Consider the following 23,020-nt stretch of genomic DNA (forward strand, 5'->3'; position numbering starts at 1 on the left):
TTGATGGGGACAGTGTAGAGGAAGCTTTACTCTGTATCTAACCCTTGGGTATAGCTATCCTGGAAGCTTGAGATGGGGACAGTGTAGAGGGAGCTTTACTCTGTATCTAACCCCATGTTGTCCCTGTATTAGAAGTGTTTGCAGGTCAGTGTAGAGAGAGTTTACACTATATCTAACTTCACGGTGGGCCTGACCTGAGTATTTGATTGGAACAATACAGAGGAAGTTTTATATCTAACTCTGTGCTGTATCTGTTTGATGGGAACAGGGTAGAGGATGATGTGGTTTTGTGGTCAGACACCAGTATGATGTGGTCTGAGTGCTATCCTATATGTTAGCTAACATGATTTACCCTCAAGGATTGGGTTCTTGGTGAGATGAATATCTCAAAGTATGTTAATGACACGAATGATTTGCCTTGTTATAATATGCAGACTGAGATATGTTCTGGCTTCGGTTTTACTGTCATGTGTGCTCAATTATAGACGTACAGGAGTACAGTGAAAAGTTTACAATGTCACCTCTAATGGTGCCATCTTCAGTACAAAGTACCAAGGTCCAAATCTTCGATACCAAAAAATTAATAAAGAAAAAAAATTTGTTGCATTACTTACAGTGATTCATAGTATAAGTTAGAAATAAGACATGGTTAGAAGAATAAACATTACAGTCAGATAAACAAATTACAGGTAAACATTGCAGTGCAGTAGTTCAGCACACCTATGGTCTGACCAGCCTCACAAGCTGCTGATGTTACTGTGTATTTCGTATTCACAACTAACTGACTGAACAGACTACAATAAAGTTCATCACACTGAGACAGTGACTTTATACCAGAACGTCATGTAGTGGTATTATCTAACCATCTTAAAGGTGCACTGTATGCCTGGTCTGGACTTAATGCATTAACACAAAACAGGAAGGAGCAGTGACTTGGAGATAGCAAGGACTGCACATACTGGAGGCTGGATTCTGGATTAGTGGTGCTGGAAGAGCACAGCAGTTCAGGCAGCATCCGAGGAGCAGTAAAATCGACGTTTTCTGGCAAAAGCCCTTCATCAGGAATGCGAATGGTATTCCTAATGAAGGGCTTTTGCCCGAAAAATCGATTTTACTGCTCCTCGGATGCTGCCTGAACTGCTGTGCTCTTCCAGCACCACTAATCCAGAATCTGGTTTCCAGCATCTGCAGTCATTGGTTTTATCTACTGGGGGCTGGAGTCAATACTGAAGGCTGGAAAAGCACAGAAGGTCAGACAGCATCCAAGGAGCAGGAGAGTCGACGTTTCAGGCTGAAACTTTTAATCAGGACTGAGGAGGGGAGCCCAGAAGTATATAGAGGAAGGGGGGGTGGGCATGGGGCTGGGTGAAGGGTAGTTGAGATGGTGATAGATGGATACAGGTAGGAGATTATTGTGACTGGACTTCTGGGTACTCAGAGGAGACCAAAGAGACACAGGGCGAATTTGCAAATTCCACACAGTTACCCAGAGCTGGGATCAAGCATGTTGCCTTGGCGCTGTAAGGCAGCAGTGCTAACCACTGAGCCATCGTGCCACCTTGTAGCTAACCACTGAGCCATGGTGCCACCTTGTAGATAACCTGCCTTCTACTTGAACCTGACCCTGACGTTCCAACTTGGGAACGTGTCCATTTCTTTCGACCATGAACACAAAGTTGAATTGTAACATGGCTTATTGAGAATGACATTGTCTGAATTGCAATAGTAGATGGAGGCTGACGTGTGTATGGAGTTTTGATTATACAGTTACAACAATCCTGACTGTGGTTGATCACGTTTAACCATTACTGCTGCAAAGTGAGCTGGATGGATGACATCACGTCTATGAAGAATAGGGACCATTGTAGGAAATTTGGCTTCAATGTGATTTCTGATTAAACCAAGCAAAACTATAACTTTATATTCACTGGCATAGTAATTTCTGTGATATAAATAAAACTAATCACCAAATGTCTGCCTGCAAAATATGCTACAACACATTTGATATTCAAGGCACTATTTAGTTGACTGACATGTAACCTGGCCCGTACATGTTTTAACAAGTGTTGTTTTGCATGTACTTAAAGCTCTCTTCAGCAACAGGAATGTTTAGAATCCTGTCAATTAATTCTCTAAATACAGTGTTGTGCGGAACAAAAACACAAATGTTGCAGAAAATCAGTAGGTTTGGCAGCAGTGTGGAGAGAGAAATTCAGAATTAAGATTTTGCATTCAATATGGCTCTTCGTTGCAACTTGTTGTTTTTAACTCTAATCTCCAGCACATTGCTTTTACTAAAGTGCATGGGAATGTTTACTCGGTATCTAACCCTGTGCTGTCCCTGTCCTGGGAGTATTTGATGGGGGACAGTATAGAGGCAGCTTACTCTGTATTTAACTCCATTCTGTTCCTGTCCTGGGAGTGCTTGATGGAGACAGATTCAAGGCAGCTTTACTCTGTATCTAACCATGTGCTGCCCCTATCCTGGGAGTATTTGATGGGGACAATGTAGGGGAAGCTTTACTCTGTATCTAACCCTGTGCTGCCCCTGTCCGGGGAGTGTTTGATGGGGACAGTATAGAGGAAGCTTTACTCTGTATCTAACCTTGTGCTATCCTTGTCCTGGGAGTGTTTGATGGGGACAGTATAGAGGAAGCTTTACTCTGTATCTAACCTAGTGCTATCCTTGTCCTGGGAGTGTTTGATGGGGACAGTGTAGAGGAAGCTTTACTCTGTATCTAACCCTGTGCTGTCCCTGTCCTGGGAGTGTTTGATGGGGACAGTGTAGAGGGAGCTTTACTCTGTATCTAACCCTGTGTTGTCCCTGTCCTGGGAGTGTTTGATGGGGACAGTGTAGAGGAGACTTTACTCTGTATCTAACCTTGTGCTATCCTTGTCCTGGGAGTGTTTGATGGGAACAGTGTAGAGAGAGCTTTACTCTGTATCTAAGCCTGTGCTGTCCCTGTCCTGGGAGTGTTTGATGGAGACAGTGTAGAGGAAGCTTTACTCTGTATCTAACCCTGTGCTATTCCTATCATGGGAGTGTTTGATCGGGACAGTGTAGAGGAAGCTTTACTCTGTATCTAACCCTGTGCTATCCCTATCCTGGGAGTGTTTGATGGGGAAAGTGTAGAGAGAGCTTTACTTTGTATCTAACCCAGTGCTATCCCTGTCCTGGGAGTGTTTGATGGGGACAGTGTAGAGGGTGTTTGCACTCTGTATCTAACTCCATCCTGGGCTTTAGAGAGGTGATCTAATTGAGGTATATATGAAGGGCAGTAAATGCTGGCCATCGGCAATCTCCATGACCCACAAATGAAAAGAAACTGAAGTGGATATCAAAGTAGACATAGACAGGATGTTTCCCCTTAGGGTTAGCAAATGTAAAACTTAGATAAGGAGAAGTTACTTCCCTTGAAGGGTTGTGAATTTGTGCAATTCATGACCCCAGACTGCGGTGGATGTTGGGACGCTGAATAAATTTAATGTTTTAAATAGTAACGGATTGAAATGTTATAGAGAGTGGGCAGGACAGTGGAGTTGAGGCTGAGAGAAAATCAGCCATGATCGTATTCAATGGCAGAGCAGGCTCGAGGGGCTGAATGGCTTCCTTCTGCTCCTAGTTCTGACTTTTCTTATGTATGTAATCTGTTCAGTAGCTGGGAGTGTTAAAACAGAGAAGTTTGAAAATGTAAATGTGGAGAAAAATAATTATTTAGTGATTGCATTAACACAGAAAATTCAGCTGTCAGTGTGAGCTCTCGGAAGGATAATATGATAATTTTCTGTATTTGGTATATTCTGAGATTTAACTTTGATGCCACATTAGATCATCAGCTGGATCAACAACTTCTCAGTTCAGACTCAAGGAGCCGAACAGCCTGTTCTTGTATCTAATTCATATGTTCCACAGCAAGTCTCTTTCTTTCCAGCAATATTAAAGTTCTGTAATACCTTGTGACCCTGCCTATATCTGAGACAGAGACACAACAAAGACCCGATATAGGGATAGCAACAAGGCAAGCCCATGCAATGGTTGGTTAGCTCAATTGGCTGGGCAGTTGATTTCTGATGGAGCGTGTTGCCTGCAATATCGATTCAATTCCTGAATTGGCTGGGGCTGTTATGAAGGCATTGTTTTCTCATCCTTGTTGAGTGAGAGAGAGCAGCCCTTATGGTTCTTCATGATTGTGTCAACTTCACATTTTTAGTTCAGGTGAATCATCTGTTTAAGGGTCTATTCAGTGTGTCTTCAGAGTATTCAGTGTGTCTGTCTCTGTAAGGTATAAACCAATAATTTTCACTGACCTTATCTAAGACTCCCCTGCCATGAATGTTGCAACAGGGAGAGAGTGACGGAGACCTCAGAGATATTTCTTAGATAGCTGCTTGCAGCATTTCCCTGGGACCTTCTCAAAACCTCCACCAGGATTATAGCAGAAGATCGGAAGCTGAAAAGTCCAGTCAGCTCTTTATTGTCTTCACCGCCTCTTCTTTTTGCGAGAGTTGGATGGTATTCTCTTGACCTTAGAAAATTAAATACTGATCAATCTGTAAAGTGGTTAAAGAATTTGAATTCTTATCAGACAATTCTTATCAGGTGGTTATGGAATTCAGAATGAGAAGATATGACTTAAACTGAGATATTGAAGGGTAAAGTCAAGATACATTTCTTCACACAAAGTGGAACTTGGGAATTCTTTCCCTCCATCAGCTGTTGGGGCTGGTTGGAGGGTGAAGATAGAGGCTTCAGTTGAAAATGTCAAACTGATAGATTTTTTTTGTCTGCAAGAGAGGATGGGCTGTTGGTTGCCATGTTATATCTTCTGCCCATTCCTGATGAAGGGCTTTTGCCCGAAACATCAATTTTCCTGCTTCTCGGATACTGCCTGACCTGCTGGGCTTTTCCAGCACCACTCTGATCTAAACTCTGGTTTCTAGCATCTGCAGTCTTCACTTTTGCCTATCTTTTGTCTTCTGTCAAGTGTTGAAATCTGTAACGTAATTTCACCTGCTCTGTTGGCTCTGGAGTCATTAATATACGGTAGCTCAGTGGTGAGCACTGCTACCTCACAGCGCCATGCTCCTGGGTTCAATTCCAGTCTTGGGTAACTGTCTGTGCGGAGATTGTATGTTCTCCCTGCGTCTGTATGGGTTTCCTCCAGGTGCTCTAGATTCCTTCCACAATCCAACAATATGCATTTTAGGTGAATTGGCCATGCTAAATTACCCCATCGTATCCAGGGATGTGTAAGTTAGGGGAATGGGTTTGTGTGGGTTACTCTCTGGAGGGTTGGGGTGGGCAATTTCCAAACTGTAGGGATTTTATGAATACCCTTTTCCCAACAGGAATTATCCATCTCTGTTTTGGGAGTTTTCATGTTTTGATTAACACTTGTGTGAGTAAATGTTTCCTGAAAGAGGTTATTGAGCAAGGCCTCACAATGGGATTGCGGCACAGCCCTGACGGGATCCAGTGGGATGCTGGGAACGTGACGAGGGGCTGAGTGGCCTCCTCCGCTTACTCGATCAAATACCCAATGTGCTCGGTTGTGCACGTTCTGTTGTGGCGGTCCCCGCTGAGATTGTGCTGCTGCTTTAACCTTCTCAATCTCCATTGCAGTGCTCCGAGATGACTTCCGACTGAATCCCACGGATGTGGTTGTTGCTGCGGGTGAGCCAGCCATCATGGAATGCCAACCGCCCCGTGGGCACCCAGAGCCAACCATCTTCTGGAAGAAGGACAAGATCCCCGTTAATGACCAGGACGAGAGAATAACGGTGTGTACCTCAGAGCAGGCTTTCTGTGTTCGCTCTCTCTCGGGAAATTGTTCAGATCGGGCGTGCTGACACATGATGGAGCTGGGAGGGGATAGCGTTCCTCACATTTGGGGTAGTACTCTCTCATGCTGCTTTGCAGCAAGAGGGTCTTTGTGAAATGATTTTGGGCAGTTTACACTCAGCTGTGGCTAGCAAACGCTTAGTGAACGAACCAGTCCTCCACTCTAGCTCAATAGACAGCATGACTCAGGGAGGTGGCAGAATGGCTGGTCAGGCAACTGTACAGAACAATCACATCAAGGTACAAGGATATCCTTCTGAGTTTGGGTCTGAAACACACTGTCAGAACAAGGTGAGGGGGCTTGACTCTGTATCTGGCCCTGTTTTGTACCTGTCCGGGGAGTGTTTGATGTGGACAGTGTAGAGAGAACTTTACTGTGTATCTAACCCTGTGCTGTCCCTGTCCTGGGAGTGTTTGATGGGGACAGTGTAGAGGGAGCTTTACTCTGTATCTAACCCCATGCTGTCCCTGTCCTGGGAGTGTTTGATGTTGATTTGTGAAGAACTTTTGGACCTCCAATCTTCAGTTTGTTAAACAAAATAACTTCAAGCAAGGTGTATTGTTTCATATTATTCTGAGTTTCTGTTGATTGGTCCAATCACCAGCTCACTTGTTCCTGCCCGATATGCTGCATGTTTTCCTCTTGTCAAGTATTTATCTGATTTGTTTAGAAAGTTGCGATATAATCTGTTACCATTGTCCTTTGTGACAGTACAACAGAGATCACAAACCTCAGAGTCAAATAGATGGATTCTCAGATCTCGAGGCTTCTTTCATCAGATCTTTAAACCTGTTTCCATTGTTTACTGATCTTCCTGACGGCAAAATTAACCCCTGCTTGCTTATTTTAACAAATGTTTTCTAAGCATCTCGATTGAATCTTGCCTCCCCTCCCATTCCTCCAAGGTAGAGTACACTGCCAACTTCACTCTCTCCACATGACTGAGGGCCTCTTCCTTATTGCTGTTCTGGTCAAGGTGTGTGATCGGGGGGCCGTCGGAATAAACAAGGAATAAAAAGGGCAAGGAGTCTCAAATCGTGACCCACGAGAGGTGCCAGCCCCTATTTATTTGTTGTATTCCCCTTTGTCACTTAGGTCCGTGGAGGCAAATTGATGATTTCGAACACGAAGAGAAGTGATGCCGGCATGTACGTCTGTGTGGGGACTAATATGGTGGGCGAGAGGGACAGTGATCCTGCTGAATTGACTGTCTTTGGTAAGTCCTCCTCTCGAAAGAAATTCAAAAGGTTTACTTCAAACTACAGTTTCATCCTTTGTTGAAGTGGGAGATCAGTCCAGGTTTTCTTCTTCCAAAGAGATATCATTTGTAAGATGGGCAGAATGGCCTTCTCCCATACAGCCTCACTCCATGCTGTGCTGCTGAGGAGAGAGATGTGTTAGAGTCATAGAGATGTAAAGCACAGAAACAGACCCTTCGGTCCAACTTGTCCATGCTGACCAGACATCCCAACCCAATCTAGTCCCACCTGCCAGCACCTGTCCCATATCCCTCCAAAACCCTTCCTATTCATATACCCATCCAGATGCCTTTTAAATGCTGTCATTGTACCAGCCTCCACCACTTCTTCTGGCAGCTCATTCCATACACATACCACCCTCAGCGTGAAAAAGTTGCTCCTTAGATCCCTTTTATATCTTTCCCTCTCAGCCCAAACCTATGCCCTCTAGTTCTGGACTCCTAACTTTGAGCAGTTCTGTATCCAAATGGCTAGTTCTCCCTGTATTCTGTGAGATCTAACCTTGCTAACCAGTCTCCCATGGGGAACCTTGTTGAACGCCTTACTGAAGTTACAGCACCATCTTAGGTACAAGGTACCTAGGTACAGATTCTTTAGTACGAGTTTGGAGGAAAAAATGAGAATAGAAAAGAAATAAAAAGTCCCACATTAAAGATTGTAGGAATAAGTTAAAAAAACAGTGAAATAAAAAGTTGAGAATACCCTCCTTCCAACCTCGTCCACACCAGGTCTTGAATCACCATGAGGCCGGAAGTCCATGGTTGAGGCCCCTTCTGGTCGAAAGCCCACCATGGGCCGGGAGATCACCATGGACCGGGAGATCACCACAGGCCGGGAGATCGCCACGGGCCGGGAGATCACCACGGGCCGGGAGATCACCACGGGCTGGGAGATCGCCATGGGCCGGGAGATCACCACGGGCCGGGAGATCACCACGGGCCGGGAGATTATCACAGTGTGCTGAAAGACCATCATGGGCCACTGAGAAATCATCACGCTGGGTTGGGGGATCACTGCAGACCACTGAGAGGTCTCCAGCGCTATACCAAGAGGAAACCACACCAGGTCCGTGCTGAGGCTGGGAATCTCAGTCCGCGCTGAGGCTGGGGGAGTCCGGGTCAGCACTAAGGCTGGGAATCTGGGTCTGTGCAGACGTTGGGAATCCGGGTCCGGGCTGAGGCTGGGAATCCAGATTTGTACTGAAGTTGGGAGTCCGGATCAGCGCTGAGGCTGGGAATTTGGGCCCATGCTGACGCTGGGAATATGGATCCGGGCTGAGGTTGGGAATCCATGTCCCCTCTGAGGCTGGGATTCCAGGTCCATGCTGAGGCTGGGAATCCGGGTCCCCTCTGAGGCTGGGAATTCGGGTCTACACCGAGGCTGGTAATCTGAGACTGCACTGAGGCTGGGAATCCAAGTCTGGGCTAGGGTTGGGAATCTGATTCCGTGCTGAGGCTGGGAATCCGGGTCTGGGCTGAGACTGGGAATCCGGGTCAGTACTGAAGCTGGGAATCCGGGTCCGTGCTGAGGCTGGGAATCTGGTTCCGTGCTGAGGCTGGGAATCCGGGTCAGTACTGAAGCTGGGAATTCGGGTCTACACTGAGGCTGGGAATCCAAGTCTGGGCTAGGGTTGGGAATCTGTGTCCATGCTGAGGCTGGGAATCTGGGTCAGTACTGAGGCTGGAAATCCAGGTTTTGGCTGAGGCTGGGAATCTGAGTGTAGGCTGAGGCTGGGAATCCGGGTCAGTACTGAAGCTGGGAATCTGGATCCGCACTGAGGCTGGGAATCCGGGTCTAGGCTGAGGCTGGGAATCCGGGTCAGTACTGAAGCTGGGAATCTGGATCCGCACTGAGGCTGGGAATCCGGGTCCGGGCTGAGGCTGGGAATCCGGATCCGGGCTGAGGCTGGGAGCTCAGGAAAACACTGGGAAGAAACAAGTGATAAGAATCACCAAAGGGTATGGAGAGAAATGGGAACAGGTGACTGAGTTGGATGACCATCCAGGATCATATTGAATGGTGGAGCATACTTATTCCTGCTTCTATTTTCTATGTTGACAAGATGTTTCCATTTGGTTGTGGGTTTAGGGAACAAAACTAAACAGCATAGCCACAGATTGTGATGAATAAATCCAACTGAGAGTTCAGGAGAAATACCTGCACCCAGGGAGTGGTGAGAATGTGGAGAGTGATTGAAGGGAATGATACAGAACCATTTATTGAGACACACGGGGGGAATAAGATTTTGCAGGAGCTTAAGGGATGAGCTGAAGAGGATAGATGATAGTATAAATTACTTGGGTTGAATGGCCTGTTTTGGCACTCCACAGAGTGCATATTTGCCTGATGGATGTTGTGTGAGGCCACAGACCAGGCACAGTTGAGATAGCTCCAAGAGTGAAGAGCTTTGCTGAGGAATAATTGTTTAGGCAAGATGACAAATACAGCTAGTATGAAAAACTACATGCAGCAATGTAGTCAGCATTTTCAGGGGAGCTGAAGGGGGACATTTTGACAAATCTGCCTGTGTGAATTTGCAAAATGAGGACTTTTGTGGGAGATACAAATGATGGATACAAGGCCTGTCCAGTGCTGAGCTTCATGGGCCAGAGCTGATGCCAAGCTAACTCCTCTGAACCATGTGATGCCTTTTCCAGCTAAATAGCTCACAAGCCTCGCTGCCTGAACTCTGACACAAAGGTGGGGGGTGGGGAATAGAAGGATTTGTGCACTCGATGAACTTGAAGGACAAAAAGCACGGTTGGGGGAAGCAAATTTGAAGAACTCCTCGTCGAAGGTAAAGTGAAGACGGAAGGGTGATTAGATGAGGTGAGATGTGAGGGATACACAAGGACAAATCCAAGGTTGCACAAGTATAAAATTGCAGTGAGTGAATTGAATCAGGAAGTCAGAAGGAACTTTTCTTTCACACAAAGAATTCTCAGAATGTGGAGTGCGTTACCACCAGGGACCTGTTCTGATGATTGGTATGGATACGCTCAAAGGGAAAATAAACACTGACAGGAGGAGGAAAGGAAATGAATGGAAGGAGGGGGCTGGTGGAATGAAATGGAGTCAGCTGGGTGGAGGCTTGTGTGGAACATAATCCTGGGCATGTCCCACTTGGGCTGAGTGGCCTGTTTTGGTGTTGTAAATAATGTATGGGGGAGTCTTATTTCTCTCGGTGTCCCCTCTGGCAATTTAAAGTTGCACACTTTCAACTGGATGTCTCAGTTTGCTTGAGACAGTCAGAATCTCCCATTGTTGCTATCAATTGGAGCAGGCCTGGGCAACTCATTTCAGGAAGGATAGACTGGCCATGGAGGGAATGGGTTTACAAGAATGATACCTGGACTTCAGGGGCTATGATATGAAAAGAGGTTATACAAATTTAGTGTGTCTTCTCCAGAATTTAGAAGGTTAAGGGTGATCCGGTTGTAGTTTGAAAGATATTAACAGGAAAAGACAGAGATTTTAAAGATCAACTATTTCCACTGGTTGGGGTCTGAGAATTATTCATTCAGGAGAGATGTTAGGAAGAACTTCGACACACGGAGGGTGGTAGAGGTTTGGAAATCTTTTTAGATCAGTTGTTAGTTTAAAATCTGAGATACATAAATTTTTCTTAAAGCGAGGGGATATGGGCCAAAGGCTGGTCTATGGAGTTAAGCCACAGATCAGCCAGTTAAATGGTGGACAGTCTGGATGGGCCGAATGGCCTTCTCCTGTTCCATATTCCTGTGATTGTGACTAAGATGGGAAGCAAGGTAAAATTGTGTCTTCAGTAGCTCAGGGTCGAAGGTCACAAATTGCTAATAGATGCAAAAGTGGGTGTGAGAGTAATGTGTTTTATCTGAGTGCAAAAGTGGATTCCCCTTGTGGGAGATTAAACTGTGTAACCAAACGGTGCAGGTGATTCGAATCATGTTAATCTCTTCATAAAAGAAGTTAATTATCAGGGGCATTCTCTGTGACTGCAAGGTAGTCATGTAGCAAATTACTGGTAGTTGACTCACCTCCAATTCCACTCTTGATTCACAACTGAGTCGTATGTTTTTGTCTTTGTGTTTTTCACGTTGCTGTTACCTAGAACGCCCAATCTTCATCAGAAGACCCATAAACCAGGTGGTGTTGGAGAATGATTCCGTCGAGTTCCGTTGCCAGGTTCAAGGGGACCCACAGCCCACTGTGCGCTGGAGGAAGGACGACACTGATGTTGCCAGGGGCAGGTTTGTGGATTTACCTGAGGGGAATCTCTTACTTCCCCAACAATTCAAAATGATTGTTGCTGAGGGCTCACTGAGCATTCTGTTCCCTGAGGCTGCGATCAGTCTGCATTCATGAACAATCACAGTGTCCCAAAAGCAAACGAAGAAATCTTCCCAAATCATCATCATCATCACGAAATCGAACAACTCTCTGTTCCAGGCATGCCTGGGACAGTGTCGAGGGATATTTACTCTCTATCTGACCCTGTGCTGTCCCTGTCCTGAGAGTGTTTGATGGGAACTGGGGACTGGGGAGAGGGAGCTTTACTCTGTATCTAACCAGTGCTGTCCCTGTCCTGGGAGTGTTTGGTGAGGACAGTATAGAATGAGCTTTAGTTCATATGTAACAGTGTGCTGTCCCTGTCCTGCGAGTGCTTGATGGGAACAATGTTGAGAGAGCTTCACTCTGTATCTAACCACATGCTGTACCTGTCCTAGGAGTGCTTGATGGGAACAGTGTAGAGAGAGCTTTACTCTGTATTGAACCACATGCTGTAACTGTCCTGGGAGTGTAGAGGGAGCTTTATTTTTGTTCTAAAAGAATAGAGGAAGCTTTACTTTCAGTTTAAAAGCACCAATAGAGCTTCACTCTGTATCATATCTGGGCTGTTCCCCACGAATATGGACTGTGTAGACAGATCATTATTTTCAGTTTAAAAGAGAAGAGAGCGCTTTACTCTGATTCTAACCCCATGCTCGAGTGGTTGATAATACCAATATCCCAAATCTTGATAAGGAAAACATTCTTGAGGAAAGGAACATCTGAGATTGAAGGGAAAGATGATCCTTTGAATTTGAAAGAAATTTGTAACTTTGAAGGGAATGTCAGTTCTCACACGCTGCTGGTCGGTTCTGCTAAAACAGGATGATAGATTGCAGATAATCCTGTAGCTCAGAAGGTAACAGGGCCATATGCCAGTAACCAGCATGATCTACAACAAGTGAATCAGGAATGTAGCAAAATTTCTGATAATGTGGCACTGTTTAGATTCCAGGTGGATGCTGTCAGCTTTGCAATGGCAGACATCTGTGATGGTAAAAGTATGGGGCGTCTGAAGTTCACTGAGGTTTAACATCCTGCGATTTTAATTGCCAGATTAACTGAGTGGAAGGTCTCTGTGTTAAAGTCTGTGTTTTCGCAACACCTGCTTCTCTGCTTTGCTGTTAACCATTTTAAGAGTAGGCTGGGTTTTTCTCATCCCTTCCTATTCAGTGATAGTGCTGGAACGCTGTTCCACATCTTTTGTCCAACCTCTACAAATGTATCTGACATGGCATATACAGGGGTGTGAGCTGGTCAGTTATATGGTGTGTGTGTGTGTGTGTGTGTGTGTGTGTGTATCACACATTTGGACATGTTGAATCACTCAAGACACTTGACATCATCCAGGACAAAGTAGCCCACTTGATTTACATCTGCCAGTATCCACTCCCTCCACCACCGATGCTCAGTAGCAGCAGTATGTACTATCTACAAGATGCACTGCAGTAACTTACTAAGACTCTTTGGGCAGCACCTTCCAAACCCATAACTGATAACATTTGAAAAAAACAAGAGCAGCAGATACATGGGAAGCATCACTCCAGCAAGCTCTTGTCCAAACCACTCACCTTCCTAGCTTGGAAATATTTCTCCGTTCCTTCACTGTCACTAGGTCAAATTCCTTTGTGGATATGCAGAGGCTGGAAGAACACAGCAGGCTAGGCAATATCAGGAGGTGGAGAAGTCGACATTTTGGGTGTAACTCTTCTTCAGGACTTGGGGTGGGTGTGGGGGGAGCTGCAGATAAAAGGGTTGGGGGGGACAGGGTGGTGAAGTGGGGATAGGTGAAGACAGGTAGAAGGTAAGACCTGGTTGGTCAATAGGACGGATGAATCCGATTGGTGGCTGGGAGGAGTGGAAGGGAGGGAGAGGGACTGACAAGGGAGTCGTGGAATGGGGAAGGGAGGTTATTTGAAATTGAAGAACTCAATGTTGAGTCCTCCGGGCTGTAGACTGCCCAGGCAGAAGGTGAGGTGTTGTTCCTCCAATTTGGGGTGTGATTTGTTGTGGCAATGGAGGAGGCTAAGGATGATGATGTTGGAAAGGGAGTGGGAAGGGGAATTGAAATGGGCAGTGACTGGGAGGTCCAATCAGCCCTTGCAGGCTGGCTGAGACACTCGGTGAACTATTCTCTAAGTTTATGTTCAGTCTCCCTGGGTGCACCTGATGCAGTAAACTAGGTTGGAGGAGAGGCAGGTGAACCTCTGTCTCACCTGGAAGCACAGTTTGGGCCCTGGATGAAGGTGAGAGGAGTGGTGTACTGGCAAGTTTTGCATCTTTTCCAGTGTGTGATTTATAGTTTATAATGACTTTCAATTTGTCTGTTAATTCACATCCAACTTCTGTTGAATGAGTTATAAAAGTAAAACAGGTCATCTAAGATCATATTTCTAGAGTCATGGGGTAGGTAATTGGGGTTTTGGGGGTTGGTGGGGTGAGTGGTGCAAACCAAAGACTGTCAAAGGGAACGGTCCTTGCTGAAGGCAGAGAGAGGTGGGGAGGGAAAGATGTTCTTGGTGGTGGGGTCGAGTTGGAGTCAGCAGAAGTGTTTAAGGATGATGTATTGGATGCGGAGACTGGTCAGCAGCATTGTGGGTCAACTGTTGCAGCGGTTCAAGGAGGTAGCTCACCACCTCTTTCTCAAGGGGCAACTAGGGATGGGCAATAAACGCTAGTCTAGCCAGCAACACTCGCATCCCATGAATGAACTAAAAAAATGCACAGGGGCTGCAACAGACAGTACGAGAATGAGGGAATGATACCTTCTGAATGTGACACAGTGATTACCTTTGTCCAATGTAAAAGCTATGATGAAATACAAAGAGGGCCCTACTTTAGAGTACATTTTGTGGAAATAAGTTTGCACACACGGCTGCCCTGTGGCAAATCAAATTCGCATTTTTCCACAAGTATTGAGCTGCATCTGGGCAGCAATTCATGTTTTTAAATTGAAGGCAAATGATTTTTTCCCAGATGATCTGATAATTTTTCAAGCACTGAACTGCCACTTAACCCTTTCGTGACTGCACTAGCAGCTCCACAACGATTCCTTCCCACTCCCAGTGAATGAGATAGCCTGGGGAGGAGAAAGATTCACAAAAGACATGTAGGGAACTTTTTCTACTCGGCGAGTGGTTCGTGTGTGGAATGGACTTCTGAAGGAGCTGCTGGATGTAGGGACAGTCATAGTTGCAGGGGACAGCACAGTGGCTCAGTGGTTAGCGTTGCTGTCTCACAGCACCAGAGACTGGGGTTCAATTCCCACCTCAGGTGACCGTCTGTGTGGAGTTTGCACGTCCTCTCACGTCTGTGCGGGTTTCCTCCAGGTGCTCCGGTTTCCTCCCACAATCACAAAGATGTGCAGGTTAGGGTGGATTGACCATGGGAAATTGCCCACAATGTCCAGGGATGTGTAGGCTAGTCATGGAAAATGCAGGGTTATAGGGATAGAGTAGGAAGGTGGGTCTGGGAGGCATGCTGTTTGGAGGGTCATTGTGTTCTTGATGGGCTAAATGGCCTGCTTCCATACTGTAGGAATTTGAAACATTGAAAAGACATTTTGATAAGGACATGAATGAGAAAAGCTTGGAGGGATATGGGCCAGGCACAAGTAGGTGGGACTAGTTTAGGTTGGGATGATGATTGGCATGGATTGGTTGGATTGAAGGACCTGTTTTAGACTCTGACTCTTTCTAAGGTTCCTTGTCGATCAGGAATGGTTCAAAGCTCTGTCTCACCACCTTCCACAAGCCCCCTTTCCCAAGAAATGCTAAGCTAAATGTCAGAGTGCAGGAGCTGACCCTCAGTGCTCCAGAGTTAATTAACCCAGCCAAGATTTCCATTTGTAATTGCTATCCGTGCACATGTGAGCATCATGTTGGAATATCGGATAAGCTACAGGATCTGACATCAAAATTGGAGGTGTAGTGGACAGCTAAGAAGGTTACCACAGATTACAACAGGATCTCGATCAGATGGGCAAAAGTGAGGACTGCAGATGCTGGAGACCAGAGTTTAGATCAGAGTGATGCTGGAAAAGCACAGCAGATCAGGCAGCATTCGAAGAGCAGGAAAATTAACGTTTCAGGCCAGATTCCTGATTAGATTAGATTACTTACAGTGTGGAAACAGGCCCTTCGGCCCAACAAGTCCACACCAACCCGCCGAAGCGCATCCACCCAGACCCATTCCCCTATGTTTACCCCTGCACCTAACACTATGGGCAATTTAGCATGGCCAATTCACCTGACCTGCACATTTTTGGATTGTGGGAGGAAACCCACGCAGACACGGGGAGAATGTGCAAACTCCACACAGTCAGTCGCCTGAGGCGGGAATTGAACCCGGTTCTCTGGCGCTGTGAGGCAGCAGTGCTAACCAAACTGATGGAAGTGCTTTTGCCTGAAACATCGATTTTCCTCTTCCTCAGATGCTGCCTGATCTGCTGTGCTTTTCCAGCACCACACTCTCAACTGTCTCACAACCTGCCTACCCAAGAGAAAGATTGCAAAAAGAACGATCTCTGGAAAATTGCCTGAGTTCCCTGCCCGCGTTATAGAATCACTGAATAGTGGTGCACAGGATGAGCCCCGCCAACCCCTGGTGCCTCTTTGCAAGAGATATCCAATTCGTCCCATTCCTCTTCTCCTGTGCCTCAGCTCTGCAATTAATTCCTCTTCAAGTATTTATCCAATTCCCTTTTGAAAGTTCCCATTGAATCAGATTCCATTTCCCTGCAGGCATTGTATTCCAGACTATAGCAACTCAATGTTTAAAAAAACTGACTTTCCTCTGTTCCCTTAATTCTGTACCCTCTGGTTAGCAGCTCTGCTGCCAAAGAAAACACAGTCCCCTTACTTACACAATCAGAACCCTTCACAGTTATGGATGCTTTTTTTTCAATCTCTTCTGAAAATTCTCTGCTCCTTGAAGTGCAGTAGCAGATTCTTCCCATTAAGTCCTTTAGTTAAGTACCCATTCCAGGAATGTCATTTCAAGGCCATCCTAATCTACTGTGCAATATTCATGATCATTGGCCTTATAACTGCCGTCTATTCCAGCTAAACCTGAGGTACGTTCTCTGATTGTTGAGTTCATGAGCTGGCAGCATCCTATTGATGTGGTGGGATTATATTTTTTTATTCATTCACGGATTGATGGTGTCACTGGCCAGGCCAGCATTTATTGCCCAGAGGGCAACTGAGAGTCATCCATGTTGCTGTGGGTCTGGAGTCACATGTAGACCAGACTAGGTAAGGATGGCTGTTTCCTCCCCTAAAGAGCATTAGTGAATCAGATGGATTTTGCCTGACAATTGGTCATGGATTCATGGTCATCATTAGAGTGATAGAGATGTACAGCATGGAAACACTCTTCAGTCCAACTTGTCCATGCCGACCAGATATCCTAAATTAATCTAGTCTCATTTGCCAGCACTTGGTCCATATCCCTCCAAACCCTTCCTATTCATGTCCCCATCCAGATGCCTTTTAAATGTAGTAATAGTACCAGCCTCCACCACCTCCTTTAGCAGCTCATTCCATACCCACACCATCTTCTGCGTGAAAAAGTTCATTCCAGATTTTATTGAAACCCAATCATACTCGCTGCCAGGTGGGGTTTGAACCCTAAACCCCCGAGCATCACCTGGGTTGCTGGATTAATAAATCTAGTCACAATACCACCAGGCCATTACCTCCCATAGACTTGGGATTGGTTCAGTGTTCCCCGTATCTTTGAAGTACAATCATTGAGGAGTCAGTTGTGCCTTTTGTTCCTAAAAGCATTTGAGCTCGTTGGGAGACCAATACTCAGAAACTACACAACATAAACCCAAACAAATTTTCAACCATTTGGTTTGCCCTGTGCCTCTTAGCTCTGCCTGTCTTACAACAATGTCTCACCAGTAAATCCCCCCACTCTCTGCGAGAGGCATCTTAGTTTGTGCAAGGCTGCTCGACCATAGTGTGCATTGTGGGCAAATTGGGTTGAGTCTGAACGCCTCATCTTCCGCCTTGGAACACTTCAACCCCAGGGAATCAATGTGGACTTCAACAGTTTCCTCATTTCTCCTTCCCCCACCTCACCCTAGTTCCAAACTTCCAGCTCAGCACTGTCCCCATGACTTGTCCAGACTTGTCCTACCTGCCTATCTCCTTTTCCACCTATCCACTCTACCCTCTCCTCCCTGACCTATCACCTTCATCCCCTCCCCCACTCAACCATTGTACTCTATGCTACTTTCTCCCCACCCCCACCCTCCCCTAGCTTATCTCTCCATGCTTCCAGCTCACTGCCTTTATTCCTGATGAAGGGCTTTTGCCCGAAACGTCGATTTCGCTGCTCGTTGGATGCTACCTGAACTGCTGTGCTCTTCCAGCAACAGTAATCCAGAATCTGGTTTCCAGCATCTGCAGTCATTGTTTTTACCTGTCAGAGAGACTAGCCAGCAGTTGGCCCCTCAGTAGAGAAGGGCAGGAAAGAGTGGGAATCGAACTGTGGGCCCTTTCTGGCAATGTGGTTCAGAATAGGACCCAGAATGAGGGCCTTCAGCAGCTGTGGTACTCGAGAGAATTCCTGAAAACTAGTCCTTCATTTCCAATCTCTAGAGGAAGCAGAGCGCATTATAGACCAGGAAATATGTTAAAGTGCTGCAGGCATCTGTGCTAGTGCATGGTATGAATAAGGAGTTTCTTTGTGGTGGTGTTTGAGATTAGTAATTAGTCTGTGCAAGTCGGTAGACCAGGCCTGTGCTGCGAGGAGGGTGAGAGAGAGGGCAGAGTGTAGACCTGAACCAGCCGCCTCCAGAAACAACACTGAAATCACTTGTGCTGAATTGCACAACTCTGAAATAATGCTTCAGTGATTTGGTTTGTCGGATGCAACAAAGCACTAAGGGTGTTTTTTGTCCCTCAGCACGTAAAGGTAGGTTTCTTCCTCCTCAGATTCCTCTTGCCAGCTGCGAGCAGATTGTATTAAATATGGGAAGGCATATACCTGTATGTGAACAAATTCATACACAGACAGAAAAACATTTGAATAGAATCCCAACAGGGCAGGAAGAGGTTGTTCAGCCCATCGTATCTGCACTGACTCTTTGACAAGCACCCCATCCAGGTCTCACCTTATTCCCATAACCCCACATTTCCCCCAGCCTGTACAGGGAGAATGTGTAAACTCCACACAGGCAGTCACCTGAAGCTGGTATTGAACCTGGGTCCCTGGTGCTGTGAGACAACAATGCTGACCACTGAGGCACTGTGTTGCTGCGCACAGGGGGACTTTTACCCAGGTACACATACAACGAAATGCACAGGCAAACCCACATGCACACACCAACATGCACAAATGCACACTTGAATGTGCTTGACACATGCACGTATGTCCATGCATTTGCACATGTATGCACATACAGGCCCATATGAATGATGCACATGTGCACATATGCAAGCACTAATTCACATTTAAACACTCTTACACAACTATAAATGGGAATACACTTGACGCATGTATTCCTCAAACCTGCATTACACATGCATAAAGAAGCACGTGCACACAAATACACACCAAAACACATTCACACGTGAACACACTCAGACATGGTTAAACACAATCCCAGGCACATGTGTGCACAAGTCCAAATGCATTAAGGTCACGGGGGCATGGGTTCAAATCCCACTATGGTATATGAACAAAAAAGCCAATCTAATGGTGCCTACGTAACCTCTGTTAAAACCAATATCATTCACTAATGTCCTTTTAAGGAAGGAAATCTGCCATCCGTACCTGGTCTGGCCTACATGTGACTCCAGACCACAGCAATGTGGTTGACTCTCAACTACTTCTAGGTAATTAGAGGTGGGTGATACTTGCTGGCCCAGCCAGCGATGCCGTCAATCCCAAAGACACACTGCATGGATTTGCCAGCCCAGGTAAAGATGGCAGACTTCATTTCCTGAAGGGTATTAAGTGAACCAGGTGGGTCTTTACACCAACTGATGATAATTTCAGCTCTTCCTAGCAAAAACAACGTCAATCTGACATGAGACCACACATTCAAGCCAATTGGAAATTGAATCTGGATTTCCTTGCTCAAAGGTAGGGACATTACTGCTGTACCAGGTGAGCCCATTGTAATGGGGTAAAAAATGAGGTCTGCAGATGCTGGAGATCACAGTTGAAAATGTGTTGCTGGTGAAAGCACAGCAGGTTAGGCAGCATCCAAGGAACAGGAAATTCGACGTTTCGGGCATAAGCCCTTCATCAGGAATGAGGAGAGCGTGCCAGGCAGGCTAAGATAAAAGGTAGGGAGGAGGGACTTGGGGGAGGGGCGATGGAGATGTGATAGGTGGAAGGAGGTCAAGGTGAGGCGAGTCTGTTTGAGAACGTTGGAAGTTATTGGGCTAGTGTAGGTTAGGTAGGATTCGGTCGGCGCAACATCGAGGGCCGAAGGGCCTGTACTGCGCTGTATCTTTCTATGTTCTATGTTCTAACGTGGCTGAAGAGTTTCTGTGCAGAGGAGATGACCTGGGGGGTGCAGTGAGAGAGGGACTCACTGAAATCCTTGTAGAGGGAGGAAGAGAGCTTCTTCAAGGAAGGCATCCTTGTAAGAGGATTCGCAGTAGGTTAAAATCTTCGGGTAAAAAATGAGGTCTGCAGATGCTGGAGACCACAGTTGAAAATGTGTTGCTGGTTAAAGCACAGCAGGTCAGGCAGCATCCAAGGAATAGGAAATTCGACGTTTCGGGCATAAGCCCTTCATCAGGAATGAGGAGAGGGTGCCAGGCAGGCTCTCCTTCCACCTATCACATCTCCATCGCCCCTCCCCCAAGTCTCTCCTCCCTACCTTTTATCTTAGCCTGCCTGGCACCCTCTCCTCATTCCTGATGAAGGGCTTATGCCCAAAACGTCGAATTTCCTATTCCTTGGATGCTGCCTGACCTGCTGTGCTTTAGCCAGCAACACATTTTCAACTGAGCCCATTGTAATGTCAGGTATCTTCTCAATAACCTATTCAGAGATGTTAGTCAAGATTAGAATGGTGCTGGAAAATCACAGCAGGTCAGGCAGCATCTGAGGAGCAGGAAAATTGACATTTCAGGCAAAAGCCTTTCATCAGGAATGAAGGGCTCATTCCTAATGAAGGGCTTTTGCCTGAAACGTCGATTTTCCTGCTCCTCGGGTGCTGCCTGACCCGCTGTGCTTTTCCAGCACCACTCTGATCTAGACTCTAATCTCCAGCATCTGCATTACCAACTTCTGCCTTCTCCAATATGTTACTACACACCTCCAGAAAAGGTGGGACATGAGCCCAATAATGGTCTTGACTGAGAATAACTTTGAAATGTTGATTTATTTATTGATTAATTGGTGAAAGGGTGCAGTGGTAGTGCCCTATCACTGGGTTAGGATATCTGGGTTCAACTCGTGCTCTAGAGGTGTTCCATAACATCTCTGAACCATTTTAAATGTACAAATAAAAATCAGCCACAGTGGGACTTGAAGCCGTGACCTCTGAATATTAACCTGTATCGCTGGCTTGCTGCTTCAGTGATGTTACAGCGACAGCACTGTGGTCCCAATCATTGGTCTCAGTGTCATTGCTGTTTGGATTATTTAATTTATGACTCCATCTGGTAAATTGGATGATGCCTCTCTGAAGGATGCCAATGAGAACAGGCTTCAGGGTCAACTGTGATATCCCATCCACAGTCTAATATCTGACCATCCAGGCTTACACTGAGAGAAGGGTTCAGAAAGGATTTACAAGGATGTTGCCAGGGTTAGAGGGTTTGAGCTATAGGGAGAGGCAGAATAGGCTGGGGCTGTTTTCCCTGGACGTCGGAGGCTGAGGGGTGATCTTACAGAGGTTTATAAAATCATGAGGGCCATGGATAAGGTAAATAGACAAAGTCTTTTCCCTGGGGTGGAGGAGTCCAGAACTAGAGGGCATAGGTTTAGGGTGAGAGGGGAAAGATATGAAAGGGACCTAAGGGGCAACCTTTTCACGCAGAAGGTGATATGTGTATGTAATGAGCTGCCAGAGGAAGTGGTAGAGGCTGGTACAATTGCAACATTTAAAAGGCATCTGGATGGGTATATGAATAAGAAGGGTTTGGAGGGATATGGGTCGGGTGCTGGCAGGTGGGACTAGATTGGGTTGGGATAACTGGTCAGCATGGAAGGGTTGGACTGAAGGGTCTGTTTCCATACTATACATCTCTATGACTCTAAGTACTTTGCTCAGCTGGACACAAGACAATAGCCCTGGTGCAGTGCTGCAAAAAAGGAGTCACATTTGCAGGTGAAAATCATAGATTCTCTACAGTCTGGAAGCAGGCTATTCAGCCCCTCCGGTCCACACCGACCCTCCGAACAGCATCCTACCCAGACCCACCCCCTATCATCCTGCAATTCCCATAGCTAGCTCACTTAGCCTATACATCCCTCGACACTATGGGCATTTTAGCTTGGCCAATCCACCTAATCTGCACATCGTTGGACTGTGGGAGGAACCGGAGCACCCGGAGGAAACTCTTGTAAGCACAGGGAGAATGTGCAAACTCCACACAGACTGTCACCCGTGGCTGGATTCAAACCTGGATCCCTGGCGCTGTGAGCTAGCAGTGCAAACCACTCAGCCACTGTGCCATCCTGAGTGGATGATTGTGGTGCTGCGAGGGCAACTGTTAAAATATAAAAGGTTATCTGAAAACACAGCTGCATTCAAACACACCTCTATTGGACTTTGGAAATGTCCAATTAGACTCTGAAATGATGGGTTGCACTCTGCTGGTCCAGTCCTCCAAGGGTTAATTGAGCAATATTTCACAATGTCAGCCTCCGATGTGGGAGCAGAAATGCTGGTAATTTCAGCAGAGTCTGCGTTTAAAACATGTTTTTTTTAATGTGTATTACCTGATCTGCAATTTTCCTCCTGTCCTGTAATTACACTCCATCGCCTACATAGCAAACTCAGCACTTTGTCCATCAGACAAAAAGCCACTGATTAAGCGTGTTTCCTAACTGCTCGTGTTTTGTTCTGTGCCTCATGTATGTCTGTCAGCAGTTACCCACGCACACCTCAGCTCTCTGAAAAAAAATGATGATCCCTCTCTGCACTCGCTCTCACCTTGAGCTGTGTTTGAACCGCGCACCACGAGTTCAAACACCAGACTTCTCCATTTTGATAGGAATAAACTGACCTTGTCCACCAGATGTACAAGCTCCACTGTAATCCTCCCCCTTCATGACTTTAAAATAAATCTTACTTTGTGGAGATAGGAAATGTTACCACAGAGCATTTCGGTCTTTCATTTGAAACGTCAAACGAAGGCCACTGACTCTGCTCACATCTAGAAATAGAATATCCCATGGCCTATATTAACTTGGCGGAGTGGGAGGGGGAGTTAAAGTGTTCAGCCATGGGGCGGTTGGGTTGGTTGGTGTGGGACACCCGCACCAACCAACCCAACCGCCCCGTGGCTGAACACTTTAACTCCCCCTCCCACTCCGCCAAGGACATGCAGGTCCTTGGTCTCCTCCATTGCCAGACCCTGGCCACATGATGCCTGGAGGAAGAGCACCTCATCTTCTGCCTAGGAACCC

General features: G+C 46.3%; 1 protein-coding gene across 8 annotated transcripts in view; it reads left to right on the top strand.

The window, feature by feature from the left end:
* Positions 1–23,020, top strand: part of robo2 (roundabout, axon guidance receptor, homolog 2 (Drosophila)) — an 895,654-nt gene that overhangs the window by 646,447 nt on the left and 226,187 nt on the right. For all 8 annotated transcript variants that reach the window (XM_060833859.1, XM_060833864.1, XM_060833863.1 and 5 more), the window contains exons 3-5: positions 5,624–5,781; positions 6,939–7,059; positions 11,193–11,331. In XM_060833859.1, coding sequence (XP_060689842.1) covers positions 5,624–5,781; positions 6,939–7,059; positions 11,193–11,331 — 418 coding nt within the window. The remainder of the gene's footprint in view (positions 1–5,623; positions 5,782–6,938; positions 7,060–11,192; positions 11,332–23,020) is intronic.

The sequence above is a fragment of the Hemiscyllium ocellatum genome, chromosome 12 (genome assembly GCF_020745735.1).
Source record: "Hemiscyllium ocellatum isolate sHemOce1 chromosome 12, sHemOce1.pat.X.cur, whole genome shotgun sequence".
Classification (NCBI taxonomy): Eukaryota; Metazoa; Chordata; class Chondrichthyes; order Orectolobiformes; family Hemiscylliidae; genus Hemiscyllium; species Hemiscyllium ocellatum.